A 17081-nucleotide genomic window follows, 5' to 3' on the forward strand; every position below is an offset into this window, starting at 1 on the left:
ATGAAGAATACCTTTCTTCTCACGAATTTTTCAGAGAAATTCTTTCGGTTGCATTACCTCAAAACCACTCCAATCTCTTCAATATATTGCAGACTATCATGAAATAAGAATAATTGCATGAAATGTAGCTCATGCTTGGAGTAAAAGAAGACCAAGTTAATGGGTTTAGTGTGAGCAACTTGAAGAAGTAATGGAAAATGTTTATTTTCCATTTTTGTGTTTTTTTTCCTTTTTCAATTTCTCAAAATTGATTTCATAAATCAATTTATTTAATAAAATTGAAAATATTGTTAATTTTACAAAATTAATTTCATAAATTAATTTTTTTAATAAAATTAATAAATAATTATTTAAACAATTTAAATAATTCTAATTAATTTAATGTCAAATATTAAATTAATTTAAATTCCATCTTCAAATATTTAAATCATATTTAAATATTATTTCTATAATTTCGTTTAATTCTAATTTGAACGTTTCAAATTAACTTATCACGCTACTCTAGAGTTAATCCATTTACAAGCTAGTAGGGGGACCTCGGACCTACAGAACATGGGCTCCAGCAATCTGAGATTAATCAGCTAAACTCATTAGACCGAACTAATCCCCATTCGTTAACTAATGGGTACTTCCACTAAATCCCATAGCTGAACTCCCCTCACTATAAATATATTATATCCATTCGATATAACCATGATTAGTAAGTTAACCCTTCATAGGTTGTTCATAATAACAGCTGGGTTGAATCTCTGTTTTACCCTCGAAATTACTTCTTATTTCTCAAGTCCCACTGATCTTCTAATGAATAATTGATTTGTGATCCAATCAACAAATCGAATCCCTCTCGGGCTAATGAGAGGGTGAGGCCTCTTGTTCAAGACCCTGAATCAGCACTTAAAGGGAACAACCTCTCTACTAACCCTAATCAGGTAGGAGTGAATTTCGTCTTGCACCCTATATCCTTAGCTATCTATCCGGTCTTATCCCCAAAATGGAAGGCTTATTGAGCAGAGACGTTGGTCTACTCTCACCATTCGCAAATTAAAGGATAATCCCGAACAAACAAGAGTTCATAGTTAGCTCAGGATCAAGGTCAAGTTACCTAGGTCATCGCTTTGAAATAGTCAATCTTAAACAATAAACAGCATTATAAAGTAAGAGTGACTGGTTTCGTGATCCTATCTTGTACAAAACTCATTTCCATAGGACGCCTCCACTCCTCGTGTCATAACATGTACGAATTAGGATCACAATGTTTGTAGCACTTTACAACTCTTTGTAACAACTACAAAGTAGGCCGCATCCAATAGTGTTACCAGAATAAGGCACCCAACCTTATTCGTATATTATAGATCATTTGATTATTTACTCGAACCTGATCCACTTGTATATCTCCACATAAAGTTCAAGTATTCATGTAATAGTCAAGGGAATTTAGGTTTATTGGATTTCTAATAAACAAAATATTTAATAACAACTTATTGAATTTTCAGAATAAGTCATATTGTTTACAAACCACGAGTTTTAGGATATAGAACCGAACATATACATCCCTACTTGATGCTTCTCCAAACTACAGCTTTGTTGCTAAGGGTGAACACTGACTCTAACATAGATTTCCTTGTCAATTTGGAAGTCAGGGTTGGTATACCCAAGGATCAAATCCTTAACCCTATACACAATATGTAGTCCCTCGTTCTCCAAAGATACTTAAGAATGTTCTAAACCATCTCTCAATGGTCTAACGCTGGATTGGACTGATACCTATTGACTATTCCCACTGCATACATATGTCAGGCCTAGTACAGAGCATAGCATACATTAAGCTGCCCACAGCTGAGGCGTAGGGAATACGTCTCATATCCTCAACTTCTTGAAGTGTCTTAGGACACTGTTTCTTATACAAGTGAGCCCATGCCTAAAAGGCAATAAATCCTTCTTGGAGTTCTGCATCGAATATCAAGCCAACATTTTGTCGATATATGTTGCTTGAGACAATGCCAGTATTTTGTTCTTATGATCCCTAATGATTTAGATCCCAAGAACATACTACTCCTCTCCCAAATCTTTCATTTGGAATTGGGCCACTAAACAGTTTTTCACTTTAGCAAGGTACCCTACATCATTTCCAATGAGTAGAATATCGTCCACATAAAGTACTAGAAAAGCTACTTTATTCTTGTTGATCTTCTTGTATACACAAGACTCATCAACATTTTGGTCAAAACCAAAATATTTAATCGCAATATCAAATCTAATGTTCCAAGATCTAGATGCTTGTTTCAACCCATAAATGGATTGATTAGCTTGTAAATCTTTTGCTCTTAATCTTGGACTATGAACCCTTCGGGCTGAGACATAAAGATATTCTCTTCAAGATAACCATTCAAAAAGGAGTCTTGACGTCCATTTTCCATATTTCATATTCATAATATGTGGCTATGGACAAGAATTCTTATAGACTTTAACATAGCAATAGGAGAAAAAGTTTCCTCATAGTATGCCCTTTCTTTCTAAGTATAACCTTTTGCTACGAGTCTAGCTTTGAAGGCTTGTACGTTCTTAGTTGTATCTCTCTTTCTCTAGAACCATTGACACCCTATGGGTTTTACCCTTTCAGGTAGATCTACAAGCTCCCATACTAAATTGGAGTACATTGACTCTATTTCAAGATCCATTGCTTTGACCCATTGGTTTTTATCTACGTCATTCATTGGCTATCGATAGGACAATGGATCCTTAATGTCATCATCAGGTATGAAGTCCTGAGTTTTAGTTAAACCTAAGTAGTGTTCAGGTCTTGATACAATCCTCCCACTACGTTGAGGCATTCTCAACGATTGAGAATGACGAGACGGGCCTGAAGAACTAGCTCCTTCATCAACTCTTGTTGAAGGACCAGCTTCATTAACAACTCTTGTTTACTCTTCAGTAGCTTCTCCTAATACTAACTTACTATGTGGTTATGATCTCTCATGTGGTCTTCCTCCAATAAAGTAGCATTTTTCTATACAAACACCTTATTTTCTTGTGGATCGTAGAAAATACCACCTCTTGTTTCTTTTGGGTAACCAACAAATTGGCACACCCTTGAATGAGGTTCCAGTTTCTTAGGTTTACACCCCCTCTATAACTCAAAACGTGTTTGAGAAACACTCTTCGAGGGAATATTGTTTAGAATGTGAGTTGCAGTCTCTATTACATACCCCAAAAACAAGCTAGCATAGCTTATCATTAAACGAACCATGTCTAACAAGGTTCTATTTCTCCTTTCTGATACATCGTTTTGTTGAGGTGTACCAGACGCTGAAAGTTGAGACTAGATTCCATGTTCTATCATATAGTCCTAGAGTTTTCTTATCCATATACTCTCTACCTAGATTAGATCGAAGTGTTTTAATAATTTTACCTGATAGGGTTTCAACCTCAGCCTTAAACTCCTTGAATTTTTCAAGAGCTTCAGACTTATGCCCCATTAGGTATAAGTAACCATACCATGAATAATCATCTATAAAAGAGATTAAATATTTGTATCCTCCTCGAGCTTTTACATTCATTTGACCACATAGATATGAATGTATTAACTCTAAGGGTTCTTTGTAGCCTTTTCTGCTAAAAGATCTTTTGGTCATTTTTACCTCAAGACACGATTCACATGGTGGTAATAAATCATTTTCTAACTCATTTAGAATTCCATTTTTTACCAAACGCCCGATCCTATCAAGATTTATGTGACCTATTCTTAAGTACTAAAGATAGGTGTTGTTACTTTTAGGAGAAATGTGTTGTCTTTTACTTTGAGTTTCAGTAGTTTTAAACATTTTATGATTTAAGATTGCTTTTGCTTTGGTTGGTCTTAATACATATAAGTTATCTTCTAATCTAGTTGAACATATAAGACACCATTCTTGAAAATGAACGCGTCTTTACTTTCAAAATTTATGGTGTACAATTGTTCAAGTAGATAAGAAATAGAAACTAAATTTCTCTTGGTTTTTGATACAATGTACAAATCCTAAAGAAAAACAAATATATCTCTTAAAAATAACTTTGCAGCTCCCATTGCACTAGCTGAAACGACATCTCCCGTTTCGACCCTGAGCGTCATTTCACCTTCTTTCAGCTGCTGAAAGGAACTATTTCCCTATAAAGAAGAACAAACATGATTAGCTGCTCCCAAATCCAGTATCCGGGCAAATACATCATGTTCTACAAGACACGTTTCTAAAAAAGGTAAATCGTATTTACCTTCGTTTTCCTTCTTTCTCTCAGCGAGGTACTTAAAGCAATTCCTCTTCCAGTATCCATCTATGTTGCAGTGGGAACACCCGCCCTTGTCACCCAACTTGGCCTTCCCTTTTCCTTTTATAACAGTCGTGGGAGCCTTCCCCTTATCTCCCTTCTTCTAAATCTTCTTCAAAGCAGAAGATTAAGGAACAAACTTAGTTCCAGAGAATGAGCCCTTATGGAACTTCCTTTTGGAATAGGCAACATTTTTCTCTCCTTCAATCGATTCCTTATTTTTCATAAGAGACTGGTAATTTTGTAGCTCATTAAGGAGACTGGTCCGGTTATATTGAATTTTGTTTATCATTGCATTGCTACGAAATTGTAGAAAACTCTTTGGAAGATATTCCATGATGAACGCAACCTAACTGTGCTCGTCTATGACTGCTCTATTTGCCTCTACCACGTTAAATTGGACCATCATGTCCAGGACATATTCCTAAACAGATGTGCCCTCTTTCACATGACAGATGTAAATATATTTGAGGGCATCATAGTGGAGCAGATAGGACGGTTGTCCAAACATCTCCTGAAAAGATTTCATAATCTCCCTCGAAGTTTCCATGACCTCATGCTTCTTGGATAGAACTTCAGATAAACTCGCCAAGATGGAGACGTGAGCCTTTTCATTGGTCTTTATCTATAGGTCATAAGCATCCTTCGTAGCCTAGAATGCACTATGAGTAAGGGTCAAAGGACAATTCTCCGATAAGAGGAATCGTAGATCGTCAACTACGGGAATCATATTCAAGTTGAACTTCTACGTAGAGTAATTATCGTCGATAAGTTTTTCATTTTTAAGCAATGCAATTATTGAGGAAGACATTGCTAAAAATAAAAAACAAACATTCACTGTATTTTTTTATCTTTTCCTTAACCTATCACAAAAGTAAGCAATTGCAAACTATCCAATCAATTTAGCAAAAATAAGCAATCATAGAACCCTAATAAAATATTGATTTATTTTTTGCAAACATGTTTCAGGGATTTAGAGCAATAAACACCGAAGGGTGATCAGCCACTCCTCCTCTGAAATGAGACAGCTCTCAGCTAATTCTAATACCAAAATAACTCATATTTCTATAGATATTAGCCATTGTTGTTCGGTCAAGGATTCGTTAACTCTTAATTTATCCTCATAAATGTAACCCTCCTACTTTCAAATCTCAGAGGTATGCACCAACAAACTACTATAGGAAAGACAACCGTTAGTAATTAACCTAAGTGATATTCTTTTCAAGAGTTCACTGTGTTTTGAATCCTATGATCAGGCCCTCTGAAGGGATGGTTGCTCTAGGACAACATGCAGGAAAATCATAGGAATCTCACGGTGTGACTTACGGGTGGAGATCGAAGGATACGTTGACACCCGTTCCACTCCCACTTACTATAGACACTTTCCTAATTCACCTTGTTATTGACTCATGAAAACACTTTTTGAAGAGAGGCCGCACCCAAGGCGACATGAAGCCGAGCATGGATCTCACGTTGTTAACATACAGGGACATGGGAGCAAAACCTGATATGAATATCTTGTTTTGTACTTTTCCTTCCACTAAAGTGTCCTACTGTATTTTAGGGTTATTTAACTTAGATAAATTCGGCTAAGTCATTATGTCTAAGTCGATGCCTATTTTAACTCTTATAAAAAGGCCTTTACACTATTTTCTAGGTGAATTAAACTCTTTTAATTAAGGTAGTGACATTGTATGCTAACATTAAACTATGATTAATCCAACTTAAGTTCCAGGTCAGTTCCCAGGTAGGAGGTGTTCCGTAAACGTCAACTTAAATATCTCCAGCCTAGACAGAACCTAATCGATATATTTCCCTTATTATCAGAGTAATGTTTTTCCTACTTATTCATTAAAACTATTTTAAAACTAAGAGATAATTTTAATCCTATTAGAATAAAATGATCTTAGATCTAATTAATTATAAATAAATTAAAATTAATTAATTTATTCTATGATCCTATATTTGCATGCAATTCTGATTATAGATTGACGGTTTCTAATCATTAATTTTTTAAAAACAATTTTCTAATTTAATGATTAGTCCTATAATCATGCTCTTTATGGTTAATTCAATTAACAATTATATTCTAATTAATTAAATAATTAAACCAAAAATGCATTGCATGAATATAATATAACAATTATATTATTACTATGGATGTGTCATGCTCAATGCATTTTGATTTTCATATTTAATTAACATAACTTCTTATATCAAGCTAAACATGAAAAGCAAACAAGCATGCTCGATACACTATATTAAATAAAACTGTTTATATTTAACTATGTAATTACATGCTTCATGCTTTATTAATTTCATCAAATTAACATAACCATTATATTAAATAAATCATGAAATTAAATAATCATGTATTATCTCATACATTATCATTATTATAATATATAAAAATACATGAGCATGCTTAGCCTAAGGTGGGAATATATCAAAATGACATCCAAAAAGCATTTAAAAAGTATATGAAGCGGTTAATTGGCCCTAGGATAAAGTTAAAGAATAAAATTAATTTAATTTTACAAATTTTATCCTAGAAAAGTCTTCAGCCACTCCAGAATCAGACCAAAATTGCTTGAATCGATCGAAAATTGCTCGAACTGAGCCAAAATTGCTCGAACTGGACGAAAACCGCTCGAACGGGTTAAAATTATTGGCCCAGTCAACAAATCGCACGCCAGATGCCAAGTTGAACTGCTGTCGAATCAACCGGACCACTAAACTAAGGCTGACGTCAACATCTTTTGTGTTACGCTGGATGCTGACGTCACACTTGCGTCGGCTGCATTTTTTTTTCTATTTTTTTCGAATTCCAACCTTTGTACTGTTTTTCGTCGTTTTTGGCCAAATTTAGTCTCTATTTTCACATATCTTCATCAAACCTAGACTTACAGAAGACTTAATTTACAATTTAAATGCTCAAAACACCTTTACATGAATGAATCATATAAAAAATTGTAAGTTCTAAGGCCAATTAACCCAATTAGTTCACAACAACACCGAACATTCATAATGCAACCTTAAATTTTTTTAAAAAAAGTAAATTTTAATTCATTAAATAAAATTCTGAGGTGACTTTAATACTAATTGCTGATTGAAATCTTTACTTTCGTTGATGACTCTCGAGGGCATCACCCACTTTTTGCATCTTCAAAAAAATTTCAACAATATTCCCTTTGACTAGTGAGATAGAAGAAAGTGGGATCCTTGGAGGGAATTTTGTTTAAAGAAAAATCTCATAAGACCAAAAGCCAGAGAAATCAAAAACTAATTATGTGATAGTGAGAGACTGGAGGAAGTTAGAAAGAAGATCTCTCTCCCACTCCCACGTTCGGGTTTGTTATAACTAAATTATTTATTTAATTAACAAATTAAATCAAATTAATTTATTTAATTAAATAACAGTAAATTTATTAAAAATAAATTAAATCAAAATTTACTTTTTTAAAATAAATCAAATAATGATAATTAATCAAATTAATTAATAATAATTAAATATCTCATATTTAATCAAATATACATTATAATCCTATTCCAATACATCCCTTTCTCATAACCTATAGTTTTAATTCAATTAATTCAATTAAATCAAATTTAATTAAATTTAATAATTAGTTAATTCTCCAACTAATTAATCATTAAATTAAATATCACATATTTAATTTAACCTTATAATTGAATCACATTCAATTATTTTTCTCTCATATTACCTATAGTTTTAATGTGCATTTAATGGGCATTAATTTTAGCCTATAATTTTAATATGAATTCTATTCATCTTAAACTTAATATATGAACTCCTTCAAATATTTAATTCTCCCATTAAATTAATTTTTTAATCAAATTCAAAATAAATTTAGATAATAAAGTTTAACTAAAATATAAACTTTATACTATAATATATCATCCTACATTATATTCTTTCTCTTAGTAAATTTGAATATTTCAAATTACATTAATTACCTTAATACCTTTTATAAGCTACTAGTGAGACCTAATGGACCTATAGATCAGAAGCTCCATTGATACGAGATTAATTGGCTAAACTTATTATCCAAGTTAATCAATATTTGTTAATTGTACGTACACTCTACTATAGATCCATAGTTGCACTCTCTCACTGTCTCACTGTAGATATATTTATGTGTTCATGGATATTGATCAATAACAACAAGTTAGTCCTTCACGAGTGTTCGTAACACCCATTGGGTCAAATTACCGTTTTAGCCCTAGGTTACCTCTACATCTTTAAGTACTAGTACTCCTCTAATGAACATCCTGTTTGTGGTCTAACCATCAAACAGAAACCCCTATTGGGCCAATGAGAGGGTAGGACCTTTGTTCAAGTCTAGGATACACCATCTACGGGAACACTTATCTACTTACCCTAAAGTTGGGAAGAAGTGAATTTCATCTCATGAAATTATGTTCCCAGCTCCCCACTTGGTGTTGTCCCTAAAATGGTAGGCTTATTGAGTCGACGAATTGACCAGCTTCACCTATACAAATCAAAGGACAATCCCTCATGAATAGGAATCGATAACTCACTAAAGATTAAGACTAAGTTGCCTAGGTGATCCTAGTGAAATAAAAACCTGACTAGACAATGGAGTTACTAAAGGAACTCTGATTATAGAGGACCTTTGAGCGGAAGCGGATCGTCCAAATCCCATTGTTAATGAACTCATAAATTTACAGTCATACAGAAACAATTATGCACAAAACTTAAATTACAACATGCTTCTGAAAATAAAAACAAAGGATAAGAGATTATACCTTTGAAGAACCCTTCTTCAAGTAAATCCCTCCATCAAATTTGTTCACGAACGCAACGAACAACTCGAACACCCTCGAACAGTAACAAGTAGCAACTGGACACAACCACTAGGTTACCTTGGTATTCTCGATGTGAGAATCCAGGAGTAGTGGGCTCTGGCTCATTTTGGTTAGAGGGAAGATTTGGTGTGGAGGAGGAAGACAATCGAGATGAGAACAACACTGACGTGTAGACGAGAAAATCTATAACATAGACAATACTGCTCGATCATTTAGTCTCTCAAGTGATCGTATAGTAAGACTTTCTTACTCGATTGCTACTCACGTCTATATATATTTTTTAGATTTTGAAATCAAATTTAATTTTATCCCAAATTTGCCATAAAACTAAATAACTACCCACTAAGGGTGGTTATTGAGAAAAAGAATTTAATTATCAAATAATTAATAAATATAAATAAATATGATAACTAACTTATCATATTATATTTATAACCTATAGTTTTAATATTACATCACATACAATATATAGACCATAATTCTTTTTCTTTATTTTATGGAATTTAATATAAATCATATTTATATTAAATTTAATAAATATAAATCTTATTCATAGAAAATATATTTGAATCATATTCAAATATTAGTTCCTCCAATAAAACAATAATGTATCAAATACATTATATCAATTATATCATATTGAATTAATTTAATTATATCATATATTGTTTGATACATTATTGTTTTATTAATTTGCATATTTCAAATTAACCCAAAAACTGATTCTCAACTTAAATTCATTGAGCTACCAAGGGGACCTTATGGACCTATAACTTGAAGCTCCAACGGTACGTGAATAACTGATTAAACTCTTTAATCACATTATCCATCATCCATTAACTGTCGGGTACTCCACTAAAGATCGACAGCTGCACTCTTTGCACTATAGATATATTTTTGTGTCCATTGGATATAATCAATCAATAGTACGATGACCCTTCACAAATCGCTCGTAAGTATAATGGGGCCAAATTACCGTTTTTCCCCTATAGTTACATCTAACTCCTTAAGTACCACAGATCCCTCTAATGAATAATAGATCATAGCCCCACTATGATTGAACCCCTCTTGGGCCAAGAGAAGGTGTGGCGCCACATTGTTTAAGACCCGGAATCAACTTTTAAGAGAGCAATTTATCTACTTACCTCTACTTCGGGGAAGAAGTGAATTTCATCTTGTGTAGCTGAGTTCTCAGCTCCCCAAGCAAACGAATCTCCAAAATGATAGGCTTATTGAGTCGGGAATCTAGCCACTCTCACCCATGCAAATCAAAGGACCACTCTCATAGGCAGAAGTTCACAACTCACTCAGGATTAAGGTCATGTTACCTATGGTCATCCTAGTGAAATGAAGGTCTCAATTATGAATGGTGTTATATAACGAGACTAAACATTTTGTGGTCCGGTCTTATACAAACTTCTTTGTATAGAATATCCCCGCTCGCATGTCTAATACATGAATGATCAAGATCAGATCATTTGTAGCACTTTACAACATTTGTAACACCTACAAAATAGGTCCTACTCGTAGTGTCACCAGGATAAGGTATCCAACTTTATCCATATACTATAGACCATTTAGGTTATCACTTAAACACGATCCACTTGTATGTCTCCACATACATGTTTAAGTTACAATGACAACCATGGATCTTAGTTTATTGGTTTGTGGTTAATGCAACTAAAATACATATATTTCATAGTCTAAAGTGAATAAAATATCATATATTATAAATCACAGAATGTTTGTTCATACAAGTGTTTACAAACTACAGAACCCTACGAGATTTAGGGCATCAACCCCAACATTTACATCTAGTGGTTACTTTTTCGTGTTCCAATATTATGCAAACCCATTGCATAGGATAACTCCACTCACATGTCTCCTACATGAATGCATTGGATCATTGCATTTGTATCAAATACAAAGTGGGTTGTATCCATAGTGTCATCAGGATAAGGTACCTAACCTTATCCATATACTATAGACTCTTTAGGTTGTATCTTGAACACTAATCCCCGTATGTCTCCACATACAGTTCAAGATTCATACAACAATCTAGGATGTTAATTCATTGAATTAGGGTTATTTAGGCAAGATAAATATAAGATAAGCAATAACTATTTATTGTAATAAATATTGCTAACACTTTATTAATGAACAGTTAAATGTTACATTTACTATCTACGAGTTTTAGGGCATAAAACCCAACATATCTGTCAAATCCTCTACCTTTGCAATTCCTTCAAGTAATTTTTGGTTTCTTGATTCTGCTTGTTGCAATCATATGACTTCCAACATTTCACTTATATCTTCCTCAACTCCAGCTCCATTTTTTCCTCCTATTCATACTTCTAATGGAAACAATATAACTATATCCCATATAGGTAATGTTGTCACACCGGACCTAAATCTCCCAAATACCTATCATGTTCTCAATTTAACTTTTGGCTTCTTAGCTCTCCACCTATCTCTACATCTGTTATTGATTCTACCATATATCAGTGGCATCTTCGTCTTGGTCATGCTTCTTCTGAAAAACTTTGCAAGTTAGTATCATCTGGGAACTTAACCAATATTTTAAAACTTAATTCCTTTGACTGTTTAAATTGTAAACTTGTGAAACAACTTGCCTTGTCCTTTTTTACTTCATCATCCTCATATGATACACCTTTTGGTTTAATTCACTCTGATATTTGGGGTCCTGCTCATACTCCTACTGTTAATGGCTATCAATATTTTGTCCTTTTTATTGATGATTGTTCTTACTTTACCTGGATATATTTTCTTAAAAATTGTTCTGCGTTAACCCAAGTTTACATTACATTTGCTAATATGGTTCAAAGACAATTTTCTCGAGCCATTAAGATTCTTCGCACCAACAATGCCATGAAGTACAAGGATTCGAGTTTTATCTCGTTTCTCACACAATAAGGCACCCTTGTTCAATGTCCATGCCCTCGCACATCCCAACAAAATGGCAGAGTAGAATGCAAACCTCGTCATATCTTAGACTTTGTTCGTGCCCAACTTCTCTCTACATCATACCCTGACAAGTTTTGGGGTGAAGCAGCTCTTACCTCTATTTATGTCATCAGTCGTATCCCCTCTTTCGTCCTTCAAAACACCCTCCCTGGTACTTCTTATGCTCATTTGAAAATCTTTAGTTGTGCTTGTTTTGTCCTACTTCAACCTCATGAGCACACTAAACTTGAACCACGTGCTTGCTTATACTATGTTATCGGTTATGACATTGAACACAAGGATTTTCGTTGTTGGGATCCTATCTCGAAACGATTACGTATCTCTCACCATGTTACCTTTTGAGAACATACCATGTTTTCAGTTTTCATCTTTTCATGCCTCTCTAACTAGTTCCCAACCTTTCTTCACTGATCCTTCCAATGATTTATTTCCTTCATTTGAACCTTCATTAGTCCCCGAGTCTGATCACTCAACTTTTGACTCTGTTCTCCCAGATTCCACATCAGTCTCCAATCATTTGTCCCTATCTCTTGATCCTCTACACATCTCTGAGCTTAATAATGTTGTTCCTATATCTACTATCCCGGACCCAACTTCTGTCTCTACTGCCAAATTTGAACCTGTACTTGTCATTTCAGTTCGCGGCTCCACTCAGATAAGAGAAACTCTCCTTCATCACCGAGACTATCATGTTTTTTGTGCTATCATGTCTCTAGTTGAGCCTTCATCTTATTATGAAGCCAGTACTAACCATTTTTTGCAGCAAGCAATGCATGAAGAACTTTAGGCATTAGAAAAGACTCACAATTGGGATTATGTAGATTTATCTCCTGGTAAACGACCTATTGGTTGTAAGTGAATTTACAAAATTAAAACTCACTCTAATAGGTCAATGGAATGTGTAAAGCTTGCCTTGTTGCAAAAGGCTATTCTAAAAAATATGGCATTGATTACGAAGAGACATTTTCTCTAATTGCCCGAATGAGAGACATTTGCTCTAATCATCCGAATGACTCCTGTTCGTAGTCTCTTAGCTATTTCAACTGCCAAACAGTGGCCCTTCTCCAAATGGATATCAAAAATGCATTTCACAATGACACACTATCTGAGGAAGTCTATATGAAACCATCACCTGGTTCCTCTCCTCCTCCCTAGAAAGTATGTCTTTTCCGCTGAGCTTTATATGGTCTGAAAGAAGCTCCAAGAGCCTAGTTTTCCACATTCATTTCTACTGTCACTCAACTCGTATTTACCTCAAGTTCCCATGATACAACTCTTTTCACGCGTTGGACTCCAAAGGGTATTATTCTTTTCCTTCTTTATGTTGATGATATGATAATTACAGGTGATGATCCATAAGCTATATTCGACTTGCAAAGCTACTTGGGGCAACATTTTGAAATGAAAGATTTGGGACCCCTCTGTTATTTTCTTGGGCTTGAAGTCTCATCTTGTTCTAATGGATACTATTTATCTCAAGCAAAATATAATTCTGATCTCTTAACTCGATTTGGTATTATTGACTCTGTCACGGCATCCACACCTCTAGATCCCAATGTTTGCTTGACCCCATTTGATAAGGTTCTTCATATGGGGTTCTTCTTAAAGATGTCACTCTCTATCAGCAACTAGTATGCAGTCTTATTTACCTCACTGTGACGGGCTAAAATATTGCATATGTTGTTTATATTGTTAGTTAGTTCATGGCTGCTCCTCGGTCTATCTATTTTACTGTTATTCTTCACATTTTACGTTACATCAAATGCCCTCTTGGCCATAGACTTCAGTTTTCCTCTCAGTCGTCCTTAGTGTTATCTGGCCGCTCTGATACTGATTGGGCTGGTGATCCCATAGATCGTCAGTCTAGCACAGGTTATTGCTTCTACTTAGGTGGTTCTCTCATCTCTTAGTGAAGTAAGAAACAAATTGTTGTCTCTCGCTCCAATACAGAATCCGAATATCAAGCTCTTACTGATGCTACTTCAAAGTTACTATGGCTTCGATGGCTGCTAGTTGATATAGGTGTTCTCCAAGAGTCTGCTACTATACTTCATTAAGACAATTGCAGTGCTATTCAAATTGCTCACAATAATGTATTCCATGAACGAACCAAACACATTGAAAATGATTGTCACTTTGTTCGTCATCATTTTGTGAACAATACTCTCCTTCTACGATCAATCTTCACTATAGAGCAACCCGTTGATATCTTTACCAAAGCACTATCACTTGGACATTTCACTCAGTTATTTCACAAACTGAAGTTGGTCTCTAATTTACCACCATAAGTTAGAAGGAGTGTGTTACCATATATATTTGGTATAAATTGGTCAATTAGAATCTTTAATTATTCTTTCCTTATTTATAATTTTCCTTACTTGTATTCTCTATTGTATATATACCTGTGTACTCCTCTTTGTAAATGACAATATATTCAAAAAAATACTCAAGTTTGCAGTGTTAAAAACCCTATGTTCGAAAATTCTTTTTAACTTTATTTTCTTTCCTATTGCCATCTAAACACACATTCGAATCTCTTTTCAAACATCTCGAATTTCAAATTTGAGGGTTTATAATCTTTCTTGAATCCAACTTTAGGTAAACTTGTAATTTACAGGATAAATTTCCGTCTGAACTCTCATATTCCGCCTCCCGCTTCCTTGCAGCTTCGATTCTGTTTCTGCCCTTTGAACATCGCCATTGAATGGCTTACCAGAGCTTCATGGCGCATCGGTAGGTCATATATCTCTCTCTCTTCATTTTTCCTGATTAGGCTTTTGTTTATTGCGGTATCGTTATGGGTTGCGATCTTATTCATGCTTTGTTTATCTGCTGAATTGGATTATATGTACTGCGTTGCACCACCTCACTGTAAGGTAGCTGCTGAAATTTCGTAGAAAATTAGCCCATTAGTTCAAAATTTTTGTCTGTTGCTCAAGTTCTTCTCTTCTTGCTGATTGAAACGCTCCTTTTCTAGCTTTTCCCTTTCCATTATTTCTTGATCTCTGCAATATGTTTCCAATTCGAGCTAATTCATTGTCCTCCTTCATTTTCGAGTTTCAGTTTATCTTTTATCCATTATAATTATTTACGATTGAGTCTAGGTTGAATTTACGAACTCTTATCTGTGTCTACTCTTATCGAATTTAGTTATTCTCACCCTACTCGATTCCAATTGTCAGCCATTTCTATTTCCCAATGATGACAATTATTTCTTAAGCCTTTCATTCCCAATAATCTTATTTATGTTTCTCCAAATTACTAGAATCCCTCATCGTTTCAGCCAGACTCGTGCTTTTGTTGATGCAAAGGTCAAATGGGTTAGAGATCCGTACCTTGATTTTGCAGTTCAAAGAGAGAAAAATCTCAGACAAGTAATTTCGCTTAAGAATATAATCGTTTCGAGTCCTTTAAAATTTCTGCCACTTTCCAATGTTTCTTTGCTGAAACAGAACCTCAAAATCCCCACGACCACCATCTCCAAGTTCTTCGAGTTATACCCCTCTGTTTTCATCCAATTCCAGCCTAGTGTTGGCTTCCATCCTCATGTCAAGCTCACCTCACAAGCTTTACTTCTCCACAAGGAAGAATCAACTATTCATATTTCTCAACCACATAGGGACGATGTTGTGAAGAGGTTGGCAAAACTATTGATGCTCACAGGAGCTGGGAAATTGCCCCTATATATCATTGAGAGGCTGCAATGGGATTTGGGTCTACCCTACAGGTTCATTCCAACTCTTCTTGCTGATTATCCTGAATATTTTCAGGTTTGTAGTGTGAGAGATTATTTAACAGGTGAACAGACTCTTGCATTAGAGTTACTTTCTTGGAGGAAAGACCTTTCAGTCTCTGAACTGAAGAGAAGGGAATGTCTGGAAGGTAATCTTGGGAGTAGGAATAGAAGTCATATTGCCTTTCGAATGAGTTTCCCAAGAGGTTTCGATTTGCAGAAGAAGGTGATGAATTGGGTGGAGGAGTGGCAGCGCCTGCCCTACATTTCACCCTATGAAAATGCATTCCATTTAGCACCAAATAGTGACCAAGCTGAAAAATGGGCTGTGGCAGTTCTCCATGAGTTGCTTTACCTTATGATCTCAAAGAAAACCGAAAAAGAGAACATCTTCTGCTTGGGAGAGTATTTGGGATTCGGTTCTAGGTTCAAGAAAGCCTTAGTTCATCACCCAGGTATATTTTATGTGTCAAACAAGATTAGAACACAAACTGTCGTTCTTCGAGAGGCCTATAAGAAGGACTTTTTAATAGAAAAGCACCCTTTGATGGGCACGAGGCATCAGTACCTTCACCTTATGAACAAAGTTGTAAGGAGACCTAGACCAGGCATCATATTAGCCTCTTCTAGAGCTAAAAGACGAAAGACTCTCTTTGCCAATTAAGAAGTTTAACTGAATGAACTCCATTGCGCATTTTCAGTTGTCGGTTGAGGAAGACAATGCTCTTTCAAAACAGTGCATTTCATTAGTGAGAACAATTCCATTGAACCCTACATGATCAGACATGGTATGGCTGCTGTTGAAGTGTTTTTTCTTTAAGGCTTGGTGACATCTGTATAGAGCATCAGAGACATTTTCTTAGCCAAAATGAGTTGAGCTTAGCAGTAATTGACGTACACTCTCTTTTGAGATAACAACTTCGATCCTTCATTTCGGCAATTGTTGATACTTTAAAAGTTCTTGCAAAGAGACTTGTTGAAGGTGATTAAAAAGATGTAACTCCAGATACATAATGTACGCAATTAAGGGTAGGTTTAGGAAGGTTTAAGTTAGTCATTTAGGAAGAATGGTGGAAGCAACAGAAATACTTACATGTCTAAAGTTTTGACTAAATATAATATAATTTTGCGTCAGTTTTGAGTTCTTTTCCAGCCTCTTCGAGATATTTTAAGCGTTTTGATTTTATCTTTAATATCTTGCACTTTTCCC

General features: G+C 34.8%; 1 protein-coding gene across 1 annotated transcript; it reads left to right on the top strand.

Moving 5' to 3' along the window:
* Positions 1-14582: 14582 nt before the first annotated feature.
* On the top strand, positions 14583-17015 carry LOC120092113 (protein WHAT'S THIS FACTOR 9, mitochondrial). The gene has a single exon (XM_039050322.1). The coding sequence runs from the start codon at positions 15384-15386 to the stop codon at positions 16533-16535; it is 1152 nt and encodes a 383-aa protein (XP_038906250.1). The 5' UTR covers positions 14583-15383; the 3' UTR covers positions 16536-17015.
* The last annotated feature ends 66 nt before the right edge of the window (positions 17016-17081 follow it).

Source organism: Benincasa hispida, chromosome 11 (assembly GCF_009727055.1).
Source record: "Benincasa hispida cultivar B227 chromosome 11, ASM972705v1, whole genome shotgun sequence".
NCBI lineage: Eukaryota > Viridiplantae > Streptophyta > Magnoliopsida > Cucurbitales > Cucurbitaceae > Benincasa > Benincasa hispida.

Bases quoted from the DNA above. Each gene is read 5' to 3' on its own strand.
- LOC120092113 (XM_039050322.1), top strand. From the start codon at position 15,384: ATGTTTCTCCAAATTACTAGAATCCCTCATCGTTTCAGCCAGACTCGT.